The sequence below is a fragment of the Pleurodeles waltl genome, chromosome 5 (genome assembly GCF_031143425.1).
Source record: "Pleurodeles waltl isolate 20211129_DDA chromosome 5, aPleWal1.hap1.20221129, whole genome shotgun sequence".
NCBI classification, from domain to species: domain Eukaryota; kingdom Metazoa; phylum Chordata; class Amphibia; order Caudata; family Salamandridae; genus Pleurodeles; species Pleurodeles waltl.
This window is the reverse complement of record NC_090444.1, coordinates 102,041,064-102,060,719: the sequence shown is the minus strand read 5'-3', so window position 1 is coordinate 102,060,719 and position 19,656 is coordinate 102,041,064. Positions and strand designations below refer to the sequence as shown.

The 19,656-nt window shown below is 41.4% G+C and overlaps 1 protein-coding gene across 2 annotated transcripts in view; it reads right to left on the bottom strand.

The window, feature by feature from the left end:
- LOC138295416 (uncharacterized) overlaps positions 1 to 19,656 on the bottom strand; it is a 49,489-nt gene that overhangs the window by 14,544 nt on the left and 15,289 nt on the right. The window contains exons 3-5 of one of the 2 annotated variants that reach the window (XM_069233706.1): positions 13,732 to 13,791; positions 8,945 to 9,151; positions 8,288 to 8,371 (exon numbers count right to left, since the gene is read on the bottom strand). In XM_069233706.1, the coding sequence (XP_069089807.1) occupies positions 8,364 to 8,371; positions 8,945 to 9,151; positions 13,732 to 13,791 (275 nt within the window). In that variant the 3' untranslated portion in view covers positions 8,288 to 8,363. Of the gene's footprint in view, positions 1 to 8,287; positions 8,372 to 8,944; positions 9,152 to 13,731; positions 13,792 to 19,656 lie in introns of those variants that run through there. The other variant, XM_069233705.1, reaches the window with a different exon arrangement.

Here is a 19,656-nt window from a genome sequence, read left to right as displayed (position 1 = left end):
ATGTGAAGAGGCAGACTGAGTACTGGCGTTCATCATCTCTGTGGCAGTCTCTCTACCATCCCATTCCCCTTTCCCCCTCCGGGGTACTCAGCACGAAGGATTAATATTCGTTGTGAGTAGCTCGGGTCGGGACTGAGGAGTTATCTTCTGCTTCTGAGGAAATCGAATTGAAGTATCCTGACACAGGGTTGGGGGAAAGGCAGACCCCTGCTGTACAAACCACAGTACAAATTAAAATAGGGAGAACAGCGAAAAGAAAATATACCTTGCTGATTTTGCCTCTTTTGGAATACATACTGGTGAATTGACATTTTGATAGGAATGACTTTGTATTTGGATGATGGTTGTTATCAGTTTGGAACAAAAAGATACATTTCAGTGGCAGCCATGAAGGCGGGTTGTTTAAAAATTCCCCAAGTGAAGGTGCCCCTGGCAACTAAAGTAATTAATTTGAAACAGTACTGCATTCCTGGAGGGCATGATGAAATAAGGGAAATCATAAAAGAAGTGACTGAGGCTGGTGTATTAGCTCCAACTACTACTAAATAGAACAAACCCCTCTGGCCGGTTAAGGACCTGAAGGGAGGTACAGAATGACAGTTGATTACCGCAAGCTGAATAAACATACACCCCCTTTGACAGCCGCGGTCCCAGACACTATCACTTTGATCGAACGAATACAGAAACATACAGGGACATGGTATGCCACCACAGACATTGCCAACATATTCTTCTCTATACCCTTGGCGCCAGAATGTCAAGAGCAATTTTCATTCTCCCAATGTGGAAGACAATATATAATGTTATCTTTGCCTCAGGGGTACATACATAGTCCCACTATCTGTCACCGGCTGGTGGCAGAGCACCTGGATGAAGTATCTGTCATTCCAGGTGTGCAATTGACCCATTACATTGATGATGTGATGATTCAGGGAGAGACAGAAGAACAGGTGCGGACTCAGTTGGCGAGAGTAGTGGAACTCTTGAAGAGTAAGGGGTGGATGATTAACACAGATAAGACACAAGGACCATCTCAAAATGTGACGTTCCTAGGCATTCAGTGAAATCAGGGACATAGAGAAGGGTTACCGCAAGCAAAGCAAAAGATTCTTGTGTTTGCCACACCCGCACTAAACAGGAGACACTGAGATTTATTTGATTGTTTGGTTTTTGGAGACAGCACATCCCTCATTTGAGTCAGATCCTGGCCCCTCTGTACAAAGTGACAAGGAAGAAACACGAGTATGAATGGGTGAAGAGCAGCAGTGTGCTTTTGATGTGGCAAAGGAAGCAATTCAACAGGCTTTAGACTTGTGGCCAGTGCAGGAGGGAGACACTGAGTTACAGGTAACTGTTCAGGGACAATATGCAAATTGGAGTATGTGGCAAAAACAAGGAAGGACGAGGGTGCCCCTGGGGTTCCGCAATAGAAAACTACCTGACTCTGGGGAGCGCAAAACTCCTTTTTAAAAACAGCTTTTGGCCTGTTATTGGACTCTAGTGGATACTGAGCAAATAACACTAGGTCATAATGTAATTGAGACCTGAAATACCATCAATGCAGTGGGTGATGAGTTCACCTAAATCTCACCGTAAAGGACATGCATAAGAGGCTAGTATCATATGCTGGAAATGGTACATACAATACAGGGCTCGAGTAGGACCGGCAGGCACTGCAGCCATACATGAACAAGTGTCACAAGCCCCTATATAGGATGAGGAGAGAGTGCAGGAGGTACCACAGGTAAAAGAGTCACCAGTGCGATGAGGTGAGCCATTTCAATCCTTGTCCCCTGAGGATAGGAAGCATGTATGGTTTACTGATGGTTCATTCAAATACGTGGGTACCAAAAGACATTGGAAAGCAGTGTCATACAATCCAGTTACCAAAAAGTTGCTGACCACCACCGGAGAAGGTAAAAGTAGCTAATATGCAGAGTTGTATGCTGTGTATCAGGCTTCAAAGCAAGAGCTGCCTGGGACATGTCATTTTTACACTGATTCTTGGTCCACTGCCAATGGGTTGGCCACTTGGCTTACCACATGGCATGCACATAACTGGTTTATCCGCTCAAAGGAGGTGTGGGGCAAAGAGTTGTGGCAGGAAATTTGGGAAATGTTAGAACAGAGTAAATTCACCATATACCATGTGGATGCTCATTGTCCCATTGACTCACTAGAACACTGGTTCAATTCCCTTGCAGAGGACAAAGCCAACATTTCAGAGACAGAAGTGGCAACACAGGATTCTGACTTGTTGGGGATGGCTAAATGGGCGCACCAAAAATGTGGACACCTGGGAGGAAAAGCCACTTACAGGTGGGCAGAGATTAGATTGATTTGATAAAAAACTGTAATTTTTTTAATGTCCTATTTGTCAGCATACACAACAGAGATCTGCCCCGCAAACAGTCAAAGGTCAATTGGGGAGAGGAAAGTTACCAGGACAGATATGGCAAATTGATTACATTGGACCACTACCGATTAGTTGCGGGTGTCAATACGCATGCACCGTAGAGGACACTTACTCTGGGTACCTGATTGCTGTCCCTTGCAAACATGCTACTCAGCACAATACTATCAGAACTTTGGGCTTGTTAATGTTATACTAGGGAGTACCACTCCAGGTCCAGAATGACAATGGGTCACACTTCAAAGGCAAATTGGTGCAGGACTACTGTTCTCCGCACAATATTGAGTGGATATATCATATTCCTTAATATCCACAGGCCTCAGGACTGATTGAGAGACCGAATGGCTTACTGAAAGCTCAATTGCGAAAATTATCTGATGGAACTTTGAAAAAATGGAGAGACCATTTAAATGAAGCCCTCCAGATTCTGAATAACAGACTATTAACAAATGCTGAAACACCCCTGATGCAAATGTTAACTCCAGCTTTGCAAATACAAACACATGTGGCCACCAATACCATCACATACTGGGAAATAAAACCTGGAGCCTTAGTTCCTTATAGGACCACACCCGAATGTGCAGGTCTTGACTTGCACGCTTTACAAGCTTACAGACTGAAACTACAAGACATAGCACTGTGTGAAACAGGTGTTTGGGACAATCTCAATCAGATAATTACATACAACAGTGTTTCCCAACCTTTTGACTCATGAGGACCCCCAATGAATCATTACTGGAAGCCGGGGACCCCCAGCAATTTGTACGATTTAAATTTCAAACATTAAAATAATAATTTGCAAAAAATATAACAAGTACACACCAAACAAATACTCAAATTACTAAAGATATAATTCTTTTATATTGAAAAAAAATATGCAAAATTCAAAACATTTTATTGGGAAGGTTGTTGCTGCATCTCGGCGACTACCTATTCATTGTTTGGTTTTATTTAGGAAAGGTGAATCCTCAGGTCAGATTCTACATTTCTGGAGCGGTTTCTGTTTTGATATTTTTAGGTATGTAAGATCTGAGAAAGCTTTTTCACATAAATGAGTGATGGGGAAAAGAAGTAAACCATAGGGGCCCTCTCATCTCTGCCTAGCCTCTCCGTCACATGTACTTAATTTGTTGTAAAGCACCTCTCATACCACTGTAGGGTGTCAGGGCACTTTACAGGGGACTACAAGGGGTAGGATTAACATGTAATCCACACTGGTAGGCATTTTCTAAGAGTGCTTGGTCTGGGGCAGCACAAACTTAGGATTGAGAACACAGCACAGTGATTAGCGAGGACGTTCGTAATAAGAGTGTATTTCTACAGAAACAAAACTTTTTTAGCAGCATAAGGAAAATGAAAGACTAGGGAAAAACAACTTTCTAATTTGTGCCATGTGGTTTGCATGTAGCTCTTTAATGGCAGTTCATAGCTCACTGTGCTAGATTATTATTATGAACTGCATAGTAATAAAAGAATCCCTGTGACAAAAGCAGTAACCCACTGTGCCATGCTCATAAAATACTGTTCTTTGCATGATACACGTTCTTTATTAACCATCTGCGCTACCTTTGAGTCAAAACTGCCACTGCCCAAAACTCTCATTCCTCTCCAGCAGGTAAATTAATCAAGAGTTCTCTTGACACTTTTATTTTTGTTGTACACGAGCTTTGCAGTGCTTTTAAAACTGATGAACAAAGGAAGTAATAAATATAAAAACAAGACACACGTGTTTGTCAGAGGCTCCACTGGAGAAATGTCTTTCTCCCAGCCCAGGCCTGCGGACCTCCTGGGAATGTGTCACGGACCCCTGGGGGTCCGCAGACCACAGGTTGGGAACCACTGACATACAACATTACTACCGGTGAAGTGTGTTATTACATGTTATGCAATTCTCGTGACGTTGGAAAATGCATTCAATACCGTTTAGAAAAGAAAACATCAACCTCTCAAAACATACCATCGGAACAAAGAGTTTTGTTCTTTTACCGAACGGACAGACATTGTAAAAACATGACGAATCACATGGCTTGTCATCATCTAGTGACTGCTGCCAGTCACATTAAACATGTCAAGTTGGCAGTTGGCTGGCGTGTGGAAACCTTACTTTTGCCTACATTCCAGCTAACATAACAGGTGGGCCGTGTACTTTCACACGCCTGGGACTCATGATGTTTCCATCTAACTCTATACATACTCGTTATCCTAGAGATACTATGTAACTAGATGAAAATTGCGACTCAGATATTCAATTATTATCCCAATCAGAGTATCAAAGCTTAAGCCTTTCTATTGTAGGCGGGCCTGGTTTAGCTGTATACAATATTAGGGTAATTAACAAATTAGCTTGTCTAATAGTTAAAAACATTAACCATACTTCTATCGCTTTATCTGAATTTTTCGTGGTAGAAGAAAAGCTGCATTACAATAGGGCTGCTTTAGACTACCTTTTGCTAAAACATAATCATGGCTGTTCTGAATTTAAAGGCATGTGTTGTTTAAACCTTTCTGACCACTCTAAATCTATCCAGGCCCACACTGATACACTACATACAATAGTGAAAGGGGTAAAACAGGATATAGATCAAAGATGGTGGGACTGGGTGTTTCAGTTTTTACCTGATTTTGCACAATTACGCAAAGTTTTGGGTGGAAGTTTTGTGGCATTAGCTCCTATTATATCATTATGTTGCTGTGTACAATGTATTCCTAATCTGCTTGCAATATTTAGAACTAAAAAAGTTGATTTTAAACCTATAGGCTACACAAGTCATTGGTCAAAGGGCGGAATGTAGTGGTATTTGTGTTTTGACCACTGACTTCGTGTCGCACCACTTTGCACTTGGCTCAGCTGTCCAATATCACATTAGTGGTCACCAGTTACAGACTCCATTTTGTATTCAGCTTAGCCTTAGCTTCACTGCCACATTAAAGGTGCGAGTAGTTTTCCGTACAAAACATGTTATGCAACGTGTTTTCTATTTTGCGTGTTCTTTTCTCATTTCTCACCGAAGAGCTAGAACATAAGGTGGAGGAGTCAGTTAGCGAGATAAGGATGTACTAGACTGATGTTTATGGTACATCAGAGAACGGTTAGTTTTGAGAAAGACACCTTGGGATTTTGGCCAAGTTCCGACGTGTTTCTTTCAAAGCTTACCTAAAAATAGCCAGCATTTTTTAATACTTCTTGTGCAGCGGGAGGGATTTTTCCAGAAAACTCCTTCCTTGTTTGTTTAACATATATGAGACCCAGGTCGAAGTGGGAGATTCAAAGACCTTAATCAGGAGTTTAGACATCCAATGACTGATATATTTCCCATGAGGGTAGAGTGCTCTCTTTCTCATTTCAGTCGAACTGGGTCATCGGCTTGCTGGCAAGAGAAAGATGAAGCACCAGACAGGCCCTACGGTGATGCATTTTTATTAATTATTTGCTTTGCATTGTGTATGAATATATAATAGATATATCAATATAAGTGTTTGTATCCTTGCACGTATATATTTATTGTTTATAGATTTAAGATTCTTTGTACGTGGTCTTACTTCATTGTTGCACATTTTAAAGGTACACTTTTGGCCGTACATGCCTTCCTTGACGAGCCTTGCAAAAATATATAATAAATGTCTTCTTCAGATTAAAAAGTGCATCCCAGAGAATCCTTTCAACTTTTGGCTATACAGGCCTTCCTTCACGAGCCTTGCAAAAAGATATAATAAATCTCTTCTCTGGATTAAGAAGTGCATTCCAGAGAATCTTTTCAACTCCTTTCCGTGTGTGTATTTTGGCTCAGTCAGCAGTAAAGCAAAACACTTTCCCAGTTGTCTTGAGCAATGCTGTACAGTGCTGTGCGGCACTGCAAAAGGAAAAATAAGTGATGCGCCACCTGCATCGTTTTGTAGGCACATGCATATAACACACCTACATGTTAAAAGGGGTCCTTTTTTCTTTTTAACTTCGAATTGAAGTTGGATTGGTAGATAAAAAATAAAAAAAATTGTGCCCAAGTGACTATTTTGTAGTGAGGATGGAAGCAGTGGGGGCACATGAAGAAAGCAGGGTAAGAAAAGAAAGTAACTGAGAAGGGGTTGAAGTACACTGGTGAAAAAGGAAAGTAGTAGAGAAGCACACAACGGACAGTGCATCACAGAGGGAGGTGGGAGAGAAGCACAGGGGTAGATATCGCAGTGCAGAGAGGGGAAGGAAAGAACACTAGGGAGACAGATGAAAAACACATGCACTCTTGTGGCGTGCTCTTGTCCTGTAGTCAGAGATTCCTGGGAGCCTGCGAAGCCTGCGAAGCCAACTCAGGGAGTCAGGGACTGGTTAGAAAATTAAATAATATTTACTGATTAATAAACTGTATAAAAATAAAGAAGCAAAACTAAACATTGACAATTTTAAAATGTTCCATATTTGTGAAAGAAATTGAAATTGGATACTAAAAATAAAGTTGGTATAGTCATATTGATTTGTGAGAACAGTGCAAATGCATCAAATAGAATGTAGTATGGAAAGTGGGTGGCCTCAGCTGAATTTAGAAAAAAGCCCAAACCTTCCGATTAAAATAAACATTTTTATTGTTTAAGTTTGTTTGGAAATTATGTAAAATATTTTAGCACTTGTGTAACTTTTTAATTAATGCATGTTTCTATATTTCTGTATTTTGTTTTGAGGATAAAATCATTGAAATTATTTAGGCAGGGGCCCCATTCTTTTGGTAAAGTCTCAGTGGGGGTGCCTGGATTCCAGTAATGCTTAACTGGGGGTCTCATGATCCCAGTAATGCTTAAGTGGGGGGTCCATAGCAGTCAATAGGTTAAGAAACACTGCTTTAGACAAAAGAAAAAGTAGGCCCCTAAAAATGGGCAAAAAAAGCACCAAAGCCAGCCAATCAAAGAGATGTTAAAGAGGCTATGCTCCATGGGAGGAAAAAACCCAAGGCAAGGCATTGAATAAGAAGTAGACAAATGAGTGACAGTAAAGCCAACCAAAGGTAACCAAGGGGCGGGCTGCAATAGCCTCTATGATTAGATAAGTAGATAAGTGTATATAGTTTCACTGTAGTGTCAATTGTTTATAGACAGAAAGTCTTCCTCTGACCCTGAGATGTGTGTGTATATTGACAAATAAAATAAATGATGGAAAATAGTTGTATTCCTCAGAACCAAGAGTTATTATTGGTTTTGTGTAATAATTGTTTAATTTGTCCCTTTCCTGCTATATCTTTTTTGTGAGCATTGTTGTATTAGTATCCTAAGCAGGTGAGGGTGATAGGATACTCCCCCCCCTTTTTTTGTCAGAGGAATGTGAATTCTGGCATAATGAAAGTGCAGCTATACCTTGATCAAAAAGGTGGTGTAAACTGACTCCATTCATAGAGTATGTGCATACACAGAGTCTGTGAGTAGGTGTATATGTGACATAAACTGATCCATTGCATATAGTCTTGTAAAATCAGCAAGGTAGAATATTGAGAGCCTTACCAGGATCCAAACCCTAGCAATGTAAACCCTGGCATAATTACAGAAACTTCTGTCGAAAATCTGATGTAATCAGAACGCTTCCATAACTTATCACATCTCTGCATGCAAGCGAATGGGACAAGTGGATTTTTGTACGGACAAGTAGATTTCTGAAGCATCTTGTCTAATGGACAAGTAGATATTTTATAAAATTCAACAGTCCTACATATGACATTTAACTTCTGCATTACTGGTGACATTTCTGTGCCATCTTCCCTACAGAAGAACTGTTTAGAGACAGAGCACACACACTGAGACACTGAATGTAAGTAAAATATTGACAGAATCATAATGCTGCCAAAACAGGTACCATATAAATGTGGAAACTCTGCAGAGACCATGCACACAGGTGAATTTGCTATGCCCAGTGGTATTTAATGAAGAATGGTGGTGGTCAGATTACAGAGCATGGTGGATCTTCCGCAGGTGGTTATAAGCCTGAGGGTAGAAACAAATATTGCTGAAACAAATGTTTTATATCCTTTCTGAATTATAGGAGCACTGGAGACAGTCTAGCAAAGGTAGGGTCATTGTATGGTCTGATCGCACACAATGTATCATTTCAAAACAGTCAGCTCGCACGGCAGAACACATACATTCGGCAGGTTTTCAAATTCTAACTTTGAGGCACTAGGGTGAAGCCTTGCCATCGTCTGTACTTTTTTCACAAATCTATAGCATAAAACCTATTAACAGCTATTTAAAAAATTGTTTTAAACAAACACAGTCCATCCTGATTGAGAATGAGCAGTAAATCATTTCCATAATTCTTTTCTTTAGAAAATGTTTAAATATGGCCCATAAATGAGTGAATTCTCTGTTATCACTCACAACTAGTAGTAATATGAAACAAATCAATTACCCACGCCTTAATAAAAGAAAGATGGCATGTTGATATGGGTTTTCCACATTTAAAATGATAATTTATGCATCAGTATATTACACCACTACAACCCACCTATTTGACATCACTCAATTTGAAAATAGATATATTCTAAATTAGCTACTTACCAGAAGTGTTCTCCAGTGCATTGCTGATGTCTGTTCCAACACGAGAGACAACAGGGCAGAACAGCAGCAGAAGCCGGTCTGAATTTCTTTCATAATTCTCTCTTCTTAGATGCATTCCAGTGTCTTTTAGGTGCTGATCAATTCGACTTATGAACTGCTGCTCTGATCCAAATGTCTGCCCAGTAACCAGGACCTGCACATTAATGTCTTGCACAAAACACAATGCATAAAGAAAAGTATTGCACAAATTAAAGTCAAACATGCATTTCGATTTCATGTGTTCCACCTTGCCCCCGTCTTGTACTCTTTTTATATCAAAAACTCAAAATAATACACCTGTTTGTGCATATCTTCAGATTTGGGATTACGTCTTTGATAGTCATAAACAACCCCTTTACCTCTAAGCGTGTGACGTCTACAGTTGCATCTCTAAAGTTTTTATTATCAGAACATATGTTGTTATTACTATCCATTTTTGGTATCAATTTAATTCGGTTTCTCATTAACTGCACCATTTAACTACATGAAGGTAACCATCAATGCCCTAACATTACACATAGAATTAAATAAAATGAATAAATCATTCATATTTTGTAATTACAGATTGTATCTACAATTCTCAATGCATTTGACTCCCCCCACACGATTTAAACAAGGATTTTCATGTTCTTGCCCTTCAAATCCTACCCTGGGACCATGGATGTTTTTCCCAGTGCTATCACAGGCATACATTTGTCAATAGTGGATGTTACAACAGCATCAACACAGTGGTTCGGTTGTCCCCGTTCAATCAGGCACCTTCCTCAGGACATCTGCTTGGTTTACAAATTCATTTTCTACATCTTCACATCCATACATCAAAGAAGTAAATGGTTCGTTCCCGGGACTCTTTATACTCCCCTCGTACATCTTTAAAAGTCCAAAATTCCAACCTTATCAAATGTCACTTTGCAATGTGCTTCTTCGACATATTAGTGATATGGATACACAAAATAAAATATTCTTTCTGCAGCTCCTCACCAATCTACACACGTAAACTCAATGACTGGAGCGGTATTAACCATTATCTGGCAAATGGCTCTTTACTGCCCCTTTCCGTTCGACCACGCATAACTTTCAATGGCCTTACAGCCTGCGGCTGATGGCTATACCGGTTGTTAAAGTCCCTTATCCCTAGCTATAGGCCTGAGCCACAGCAGAGGGCCTACAACAACAGCAAGCCCCAACAACAGGTATAACCTGAGCAATACCTGCATCATATAACCTGACTGCTAAAGCCAAGGATGACGCGGCCTTAAAAAAATATTTTAAAGAGACTGAAATTGCAAAAAAATCCTATTTTGAGGACAGAATTGCAAATGCTGGTAACAAGTCTAGGGAAATCTTCAAAATAGTGGAATCCTCTAAATCTCCGGAGGTTAGTACAGGGCACCAGGACACCACAGTGGAACAATGTGAACAACCGGCTCACTGTTTCCAGACCAAGATTGCAAATATCCAAGTCAGTCTTCTCCCTTCCATGCAGCTGGAGGAGACTATGGAGGGCATTTTGCAGCCTAGCCCAATGCATACTCCCACCAGGACTCTCAATAGGTTTGATCCCATCTCCTTGGAAGAATCTCTCTCAGCAATCTGCTGCCTTATGTCCAGCTGTCCATCCTACCCGTTCCCAACTGGGGCTGCTGGCCTTAGGGGCAGGTGCCATTAATCCTTGGGCCAATGGTGCCATTAATCCTTGGGCCAATGGTGCCATTAATCCTTGGGCCAATAAACTTCTGAATACTTATCTGTCATCAGTTATTGTGCCAGGTACCTGGAAGCAGGCAAAAATGTTGCCTCTTCTGAAGAAACCACAGACGGACCTCGATGAACCATTTAACTACAGACCTATTTCTCTGCTTCCAGCCCTCTCGAAAGTTCTGGAGAAGCATGTTAACCACCAGCTTTCCCGGTACTTAGAAAGTAACAATTTATTGCATCCAAGCCAATCTGGCTTCCGCCCCAATTTCAGTACCAAGAGGGCACTGGTGAAAGTGGTAGATTCATCATGGGTGCCCTGGATGTCGGGACAGGGCTGTGCTGATTATGCTTGATCTGTCAGTAGTCTTCGACATGGTACCCCATACCACTCTCTTGGCACATCTTCAAGCAATTGGAATTAGGTGCCTTGAATAGGACTGAATAACTTTGCTGCTAGAGAGAAGAGGTCAGAGGTCTGGCGCCCCTCTTTTTTGTCTGAGTCTAGTGAGCTGAAAGTGAGAGTTGGAGAGCTGCAGGGCTCTGCGCTGAGCCCGACTCTATTTAATATTTATTTCTCTCCTCATGCTCTCTTGGCAGAGGCCCTGGCAGCACAAATACTCTCCTACGCTGATGAAACCCAGCTATTATTCTCTTGGGGCCGGGATGAACTGTTCTTTGGTGAAAAAATTAGAACCTGCTTGACAACAGTCTTTCAATGGCTGACACCACCAGCTTAAATGTAATTCTGAAAAGACGGAGTTACTCTTCTTTGGTGTAAGGGCACAAGAGCCCTGGCAGTCCTTTTGGCCGCCAGATGCTCCTGCTCCATTACGCCAGGCTGGCTCGGTTAAGAAACTAGGCATTAAGTTTGATGGCAAGCTCTCCTCTCTGCCTCAGGTTAATGCATTGGTAGGGACTTGTTTAGGTCTGCTTCGTATGCTAAGAACGTTTCTGCACTTTCTCGGCGAGGAAACAGGTAGCACAGGCCTTAATAACATCTAGGCGTGACTACGGTAATGCACTGTATGTCAGCCTGCCTGACCACCTGATCTGCAAGTTGCAGGTGGCCCAAAATGCAGCAGCCCAGACTCTTCTCAGCCTGCCTGTGAGAACACATTTCCCCATATTTAAGGGCATTGCACTGGCTTCCCCTTAGGAAGAGGATATTTCTCAAGACCCTGCTGCTAGTACATAAAGCTCTCCATCAGTCCGGAGCAAGGATCTGTTATTATGCCTCATCTAGACGCCTGCGTTCAGCTAACCTTTTTCTGGCCAACATAGCACTATATAAATGCCCTTTACATTACATTACATATAAGGCTATTAGAATATTCCACCCACTGAGGGTAGAATGCACTAAATTAAAAAGGGGGAAACAGAAAGGCAATCATTGGAATGCTGGACTTAAAATGCTGCATGTGTCCTCCTGCAAGGATAGGTTACAACAGGCCAGAGCGCTTGCACGCTCAACCTCAAAACAAGCATTTGCAAAGCCAATAGGTCTAATCTTTGGCAGCTACTTACCTTTCACTTTCCTCTGACTAAATAATATATTTTTAGGAGGCAGGGGAAAGAGAAAGGCAAATGCTATGTACTAGGACATTGAAATGTTGAGAGCAGCCGGGCCTATACAAGTTCATTTAGGCCGCTGCTGCTCCATGCTCTTCAACGGAGCTCTCAACATTCCAATGTTCTACTACAGCTTCCAACTTAAACAGCTGTACTGGCCCGGGGACCTTAGGAAAATAAACCATATTCAGTTATCAAGAAGAAATGTACTTTGGCTTTCAGTAGAGTCCTGAATTAGCTTGAACTTTTTCTGCTTTGTATAGGCATATCTCCATGGAACGTGCTGAACTTTCCAGATAATAGTTAATATCTTTCTTCCAAACAGGAGCATCCACTTCTCCATCAACAACCTGGTCGCTCCCCAGCTCGACAAGCAGGCGACTGAGAGAGGATAGCTACGTACTCTTGGTCCTTGCTTCTGGAATCTCTCAAGCTCTCTATTTTCAAATTAGCACCTTGGCTGTGTAGTGCATAGTGTACAATATGAATATGAATGTTTTAACAAACTAGAAATAATGCAAAAAAGGTTACAATTTGAAACAAAATGGTTCCCTGAATTATATTTTAAGCAAGAATCTTGATAAAGTACAACATAAAATCATTACATGTTTGCAGGATTTAAGGCTGACAGCACATGTGAGAATTGTACTTCTGGTGATCTGGAATGCATGCTGTGGTAGCATATTACAGTGCAACGTTTGTGTGTGAAGGGTATGTTTTGTGACCCCAATTCAAATTAATAACATTTATTGATTTAGAACTCTAGCACTGCTTTAGTTTGCACAATTGTCATGGTGTTGAGAAGCACACCAACAAAGGCTCCAATTCACAAATATTTTTCTCTGACTAGTTGTGATTTTCACCTGACTTACAAGTCACAGAAGAGTATGGCAACCTTAGTGACTGAAAAAGCTTTGTGAATAATACGAAAGGTTACTTATTTCTTGGAATTGTCTTTGCCGGGTGTCAGTCGCTCAAAAAACAAAAAGACAAGGATCTATCTTGACACATGGTTTGGTACAATGATTTGCTGGAATGTTACTATACAAATAACCTTCATGTGGATCAGGTAAAATAAAGCTTCTCATATGGGTCTGTGAAGAGTTTAATGAATGATTTGTTTGTATAAATATCACTACAAATATTATCTTCCATGATGTGGTTTTGTTTAATAACAATAAAAATCGAGAATACTCGCTATTCACAATGTGTTGGAATACACTCAATTCCCAATTTGTTGCCTGTTCACTATACAAGGAAAACTGGGATCTTACCTTTGTCATTGCCTAGGGTCACATGCCATAACCTTACACAAATCTCAAATCTGTACGGCCGTCCTTTTTGGGTTTTCTGAATTTGTTTGGATAATATGTAACTTGTGAAAAAATATGTCTTGATGCTCTCGAGAAAGTACAGCGGCTCTACAAAGCCGGTGTTGTTGCTTACATTACCAAGAAAAACTTGGACCCTCAACCTACCTATCTGAGGGATGTTGTTTTCGAGCATCTCTGCTGAATCTCCAGCCTCCGGGAGGTCACCTGTTAATGTATGAGAAATAAATAAACACCATCAAATGAGGATACTAGGACCAATAAATCCAATATGCAGCTGCGAAACCTAGCACGTTAAATTATTAGGAAAATGGATCAGCTATGTACTGGAGAAAAAGGAACTAGGAGATACTCTAATTCAGCAGGTATAGGCAGCAGCGTTAGACAGAATAATTCCAAACACCTGTTCTCTGTCCTTACTGAAATACCCTTTTTAGTGCACTCAGTGCTGATCTAGCAGATGAGAACCTACAGAACAGTTCTGATGTCCTGCAGCCGGGCTCCTGATTTTCGCTTTTCATCTAGGACAACTCATCATGCATTTAACTCCCTTTTAGATTTCTCTGGGCCTTAGCAATGCAATGATTCTATCTTGGATGGTAAGCAGGTCTTCACCCCTTGCTAGTGATCTGCCAGAATCTGCTTTTCTGACTCAAGGGTCAGCCTAAGCGTCCCACCCCTCCTCCAAGGGTCTATGCAAGGGTTGTGCCCGCCCCAATGGTCCACGCAGGGGCTTTTCTCTCTCTAAGTGTCCACAAAAGGACTCCACCCACCAAAAGGGTCACACAAAGGTTTTGCCCCCTTGCCAGGTGTCAGGGTCAAAATGACAATTGACTCCTGCTTTTACTTGATAGGGGACATTTTTCTCAGGCACAGTACAAATGGTCTTTCTTATATTAAGTTGATTTTTATTCAAAGTAACCATGAGGACATTTTCACACCAAAAAATGTAATCCATTGGTCGAAAAGGGGTTTCTGCAAAATAGCAAGGGAGAATAAAATCCTCTTTCCACATCATAAAGTGAAATCGCAAGTTTTGCTTCCTAAGACCACACTCCCACATAAATATAAATTTCCCAATATGCAAATGGATCTATTTAATCATTTACCTAGGCAAAAACCTTACCCGCTATGCACATATTAGCAAAGTTACATGATTATTTCCACTTGTCAAAAGTACAGATACATCTTCTTCAATACGTACTTCCAGAGCAACCAGACTGCATCTCCCACTGCCTGTTTCTACTGTGAATACACCTTGTGAGGATAGTGAGGCAATTGAACCAAAGTTTATTGTGACAAGGAAGGCAGGTTTGTCTATGGTATGGGCGTGGGTGTTGTTCTATGTTTCTAGTTGGTACAGTATGCAGGCTTGGCTGCCTCTGGGATTGGTGTGTCTCTAGGAAGGAGATTGTGCCTAATTGTGTCTTTTACCATGGATTCTGGTCTGAATGTCTGCATATTAACGTTAAACTTCTTTGTTGTGATTATACTAAAATTATATGCATAATATGTTACATAAAAGGACTTTTGGCCACCGCTGTTAAGCCATTGGTCTCTCCTTCTCATGCACATTTGCGCTTCCGCCCACTACAACATAGTCAATGGGTCAGCCTACCTCAGACACTGGCTAACTTCACTGTGAGTGACTGCATTGAGCCCATTTACACACAAGATATTTCCCTTCGGTGTCAATGTGTTTGTTTTTACATTATTATTACATTAGTGTTGCCTTTATTTGCATAGCCTGATGTATTCGCAGGACGCTTTCTACCAGATGAGAGCACGGGGCACAGTCCAACTTTATCAGTTCCCATCTTCTGCCAAAGCTGTTGTAACTTCCTTTTGGAATGGTCTTATTTACTGTACTGCTTCCTTTTCACTTAATATAAGCTCATGACGGTGCTCTATCTTTGCAACCATGTATTTATGTCATCCTTTCTTTGCTTCTTTATTTCATTCCTCACTTCTTTCTTCTCTTTCCCTTTGCCTTAATTTCTTTTCTTTCTTCTTTCCCTTTCTTTCCTTCTTACTTTCCTCTTTTCATCGTTCTTGCCTTTCTTTCTTATTTTACTCGTTCTTTCCTTTCTTCTTTTACTCTTTCTTTCTTCCTTCCTTCTATCTTTCCTCTTTCTTCATTCATTCTTTCTCTTTCTTGCCTTCCTCTTTCTTTCTCTTTCTTGTATTACTCTTTATTTCTGTCTTGGCTTCCTCTTTCTTTCCTTCCTCTCTTCTTTCTTTCTTCCCTTCATCGCTTCTTCCTTTCTTGCCTTCCTCTCATCTTTCTTTGTTTCTCTCCCAAAGGCAAGAGTCTGCCAGCTAATGCCTGGCCGACAGGCTTTTTTAAGCCTGTGTTAGCCAAGACCTTTTGGTTGTACTAAAATTATAAGTTACCTATAGAGGTTTTCAGCCAGATTTTGCCTGTAAGTCCGTGGGTCTCTCATTTACATTCCCCTTTCACCCACTGCAGCATGCTTCAAAGGGCAATGTGTCAGCCCACGTCAGCTATTGGCTGACTTTACTATGAGATTTGGCTTGCTGCCCTTTCACGAGGAGCACATAAACACACAGTAATTCCTTCCAGTGCCAGGGAGAACTGTGGCAATGAGTGCTTTTTTGAGAGGAAAACACAATTTTTCCCTTTAGCAAATGTTGTTTTTGGCAAAAACCCTGACAAAACTGCACAAGAATTGTCAAAAGGCTGGTGGCCAACGCCGGACCTATTGGCTTTGCTGATGCTTTTTAAGGTGTGAACATAGGCATCTTTGCCAGCTGCCCAAGCTTTTCTCATGAAAAAAAAAAAAGAATATCAGTGAAGGCCTTTGTGTAAGCCTACTCCAGCCACTCATTATTTTAGGTCAGCTCCTTCAGCTACAGCTTCTTGATAGTGGCATTCACATTGTGCTTCAGCTCACAGGAGAATTTCCTATATGCTGCAATGCTGCTTTGTTAATGAGCATTATTTTTATCATGGTGCCTAAAGTGAGGGGCCCCATGAACTGCAAAAAAGGAGGTTGTACTTTTTTTTTTGTTTAGCCACAGGCTATTGGGTGTTTGTGGCCAGTGCAATTCTCAGCCTGGAAGCAGTGGCAGCCCCATACTCTGCCATGCTTTCTCTGAAAGCCTCAGTGCATTCCGCCTAATTCTCCTCCAGTCTGGGTCGGTGGCAGCCGGGCGGCCTGCCTCTCCAAGCTTTCACCACTGAAGGCAATTGTGGGATGCAGCATGCATATTCCATCCATACTGATCACAGATCTACGGCTCTAAGGACAGTATAATCACTTGCTCATTCCAGTTTTCTATTAGTTTATGTTTCTCCCAGGGAAGGCACTGATAAATGATATTATCAAATAACTAAAGTGCTGGCATAAGAAGTTACTATCTTCTGCAATGGGTAGCTCGTGAGCTACTAGTAGCTCTCAAACTACCCATAAGTAGCTCTCCTGTGTATAGCCCAGCCTACAAAAACGGAAAAGTTTATATTTAAAACAAACATATCAGCTTCTCTGATGTATTCAGTATTAAAATTCTAATAATATTCGTACCTCTGGATGATTTTCACCACCATTAGTAGCTTTTACTACAAAAAAGGTTGGAGACCCTTGAGCGGGAGTCCCTGGCCAAGTGAGACTGAGGTCTCTCTACGTTTGACAGACTGAGTGCAGCTTCCAGTGCCCCACTAGTTCCTGGTGTAAAATCAGCAAGGGTATCAGTAATGGGAAGAATGAAAGAACTAGCCAAATATAGGCTCTATGAGATTCTAGTAGACTGAACAGTCTTATTTAGAAGTGCAGAGTGTGGCATAACTACTGTGATGTTGGGCGGCCACTCCATTTCGTCAATATCGGTCTAGTTTCTATTCAAGCAGAACTTCTGACATTAAAGTAAACAAGCCATCTCCATACTATATTGTGATAAAAAAATGCAAACAGCATTTGTAGCTGTGTGGCTCAATGTGCATCTCTGACATGGATGATTATCTTAACATAGATTTGCTCCATTTTTTTGTATTATTTAAAGTGTTTTATTGAAGGAGAAATAGATTCAGTGAGCTAGTGTGGGATGTACGATATGTTAGAAAATAGCCAAGGGAACAACATACATGATAGAGAGAGTGAACAGTGACAAAAAAGAAAATGTAGAACATTTATTGATTTATACACTGAATAAAGCCCTACAAAACAACAGCAGTTGGAATGAGGCCTATATTGAGAAACATAGGGAAGAGGCATTCATTAAAGCAGATAATACAATTACAGTGAGCTGGCTAGTAGACATCAGCCTATAACGAGAGTGCAAGAATGAGAACAGTAGTATTTACAATGTGGAAGAGGCAAATCAGTCTCACATATTCATAAGGGGACACAGCAAAGAGCAAATAGGAAAAGAGGATTTTGGGAGTAGCGGAGGAGAAGAGGAAAGGATGGACTTCATTCTTCATACCCAAAGAGATCACTTCCTCCATTTGCTTCCCTTCTTATTCTGCCCCAAAATATTTTTAGTGTGCAGGTTGGCATGAGCTATGAAGCCAGACAATTTTCCTATAAAATACCATGCGTATAATTGGTTTAGAACTGTGTATGGTGACCTGAAGCATTCAAGAACAAAAGCAAAGCCCCTGAGAAACAGAGACCCTCATTATGTCTAGGGGTCACAGTCCACTTTTTTAGTGGATTAGGATTGCTTGCAGAAGTGGATCCACTGTCACCCAGCTCCATCTCCCAATGAGAGATGCACTTAAGGTAGATGCCTTTTCAATTAGTCAGCGCTGGAAGCCACTAAGGAAGTTTGGTTTTTGGAAGCACAATGATGCTTCTGACAGGCTGTTGATGAGTCAGGTATATTAGACAAATGATTTGCCCGGACCATTCCTTCCTGCTACTCAGTGGCATAGATCTGCCTGAGGATCTTCCCACTTCTCCATAGGATAGTCCACAATTGATCATGGGACTGAGCATCTTTCAAAACAAAAGTTTGCAAATGCCAAGTATCATGCCTAAAACTTAGGGAGTCATCATACAAATGTGTAATCATCACAGTCAATGAGTCAAATGTCCTGCTGCCATCATTTTGGAATGTCCACTGTACCTGAAGGCGTATGCCAAACTATACAGATATTTGAAGAATGAGCGAAGTGGAGTGTGATAGGACTATGACGCAAATCATCATTTATAAGATTCTGGACTTCAGGCATTAGGTAATTCCGAATATAAACACAGTGCTGTCTCCAGCCACGCCATCCTGACTTCCAGCGTTATGGTCCTGCTCAGAGCATCCTTGAGTACTGCTAACAACCCTCTAGCAACCCCCTTCCTTCAGCGTTTTTAACAATACTTTCTCTATTGTGACCTGTTATCCCCACACCCACTTGTTCCTCTCCTGAAGCCATGGCTTGTTCATCTCCTGCAGCCACGGAGATCCTCAAGTGATGTGCTCTCATTCTCCGCCAGTCTTCGAAGGTGTCTTGACCATCATGGTGTTTCGGATATCGCATGCCTGTCCTCCTCCTGGCCCATTTTTCCGAGGCTAGCTGATGCTTCGTCCGTCCCTTGCTGCTCAGAAAGGATCCCATTCCGATGGTACTCCATTCCTCCACTCAGATTCACCCAACCTTGCCTCTCCAGTCACAAAGTGTCTGATGCCTCTTCTTCTGCTTGGTGCTTCCTCTGGTCCCAACCCTCTAGCCAGTCTTATGAGTCTTCACTTTCAGCCAAACTAGGTAACTAATGGGGTGTGGCCAGTGGAGGGTTGTCTATGTTAGGGAGGGGCAAAGCATGCTGGGTCAGGTAAACAGTATGTTGATGTGGACGGAAGAGGGGTAATATTAATGCAAATCCAGTCCATGTTACAGAACAAATAATAAGGTAATAACGTAACCACTCTCTGGGGCGTATCTTATGGCAACTGATGCTTTCAATATTATTATGTAAGGTGGACGCTTACTGGCCCTAAAATACGATTGGGATCCTGCCCCATCACCCAACTTAGAGCTAGTCTGTCACAGTTTTTCAGGGGTGAGCGCAAAGCACTCCGTCCTCTGTAGTAATCTCTCTATAGGCTTCCAACCACGCC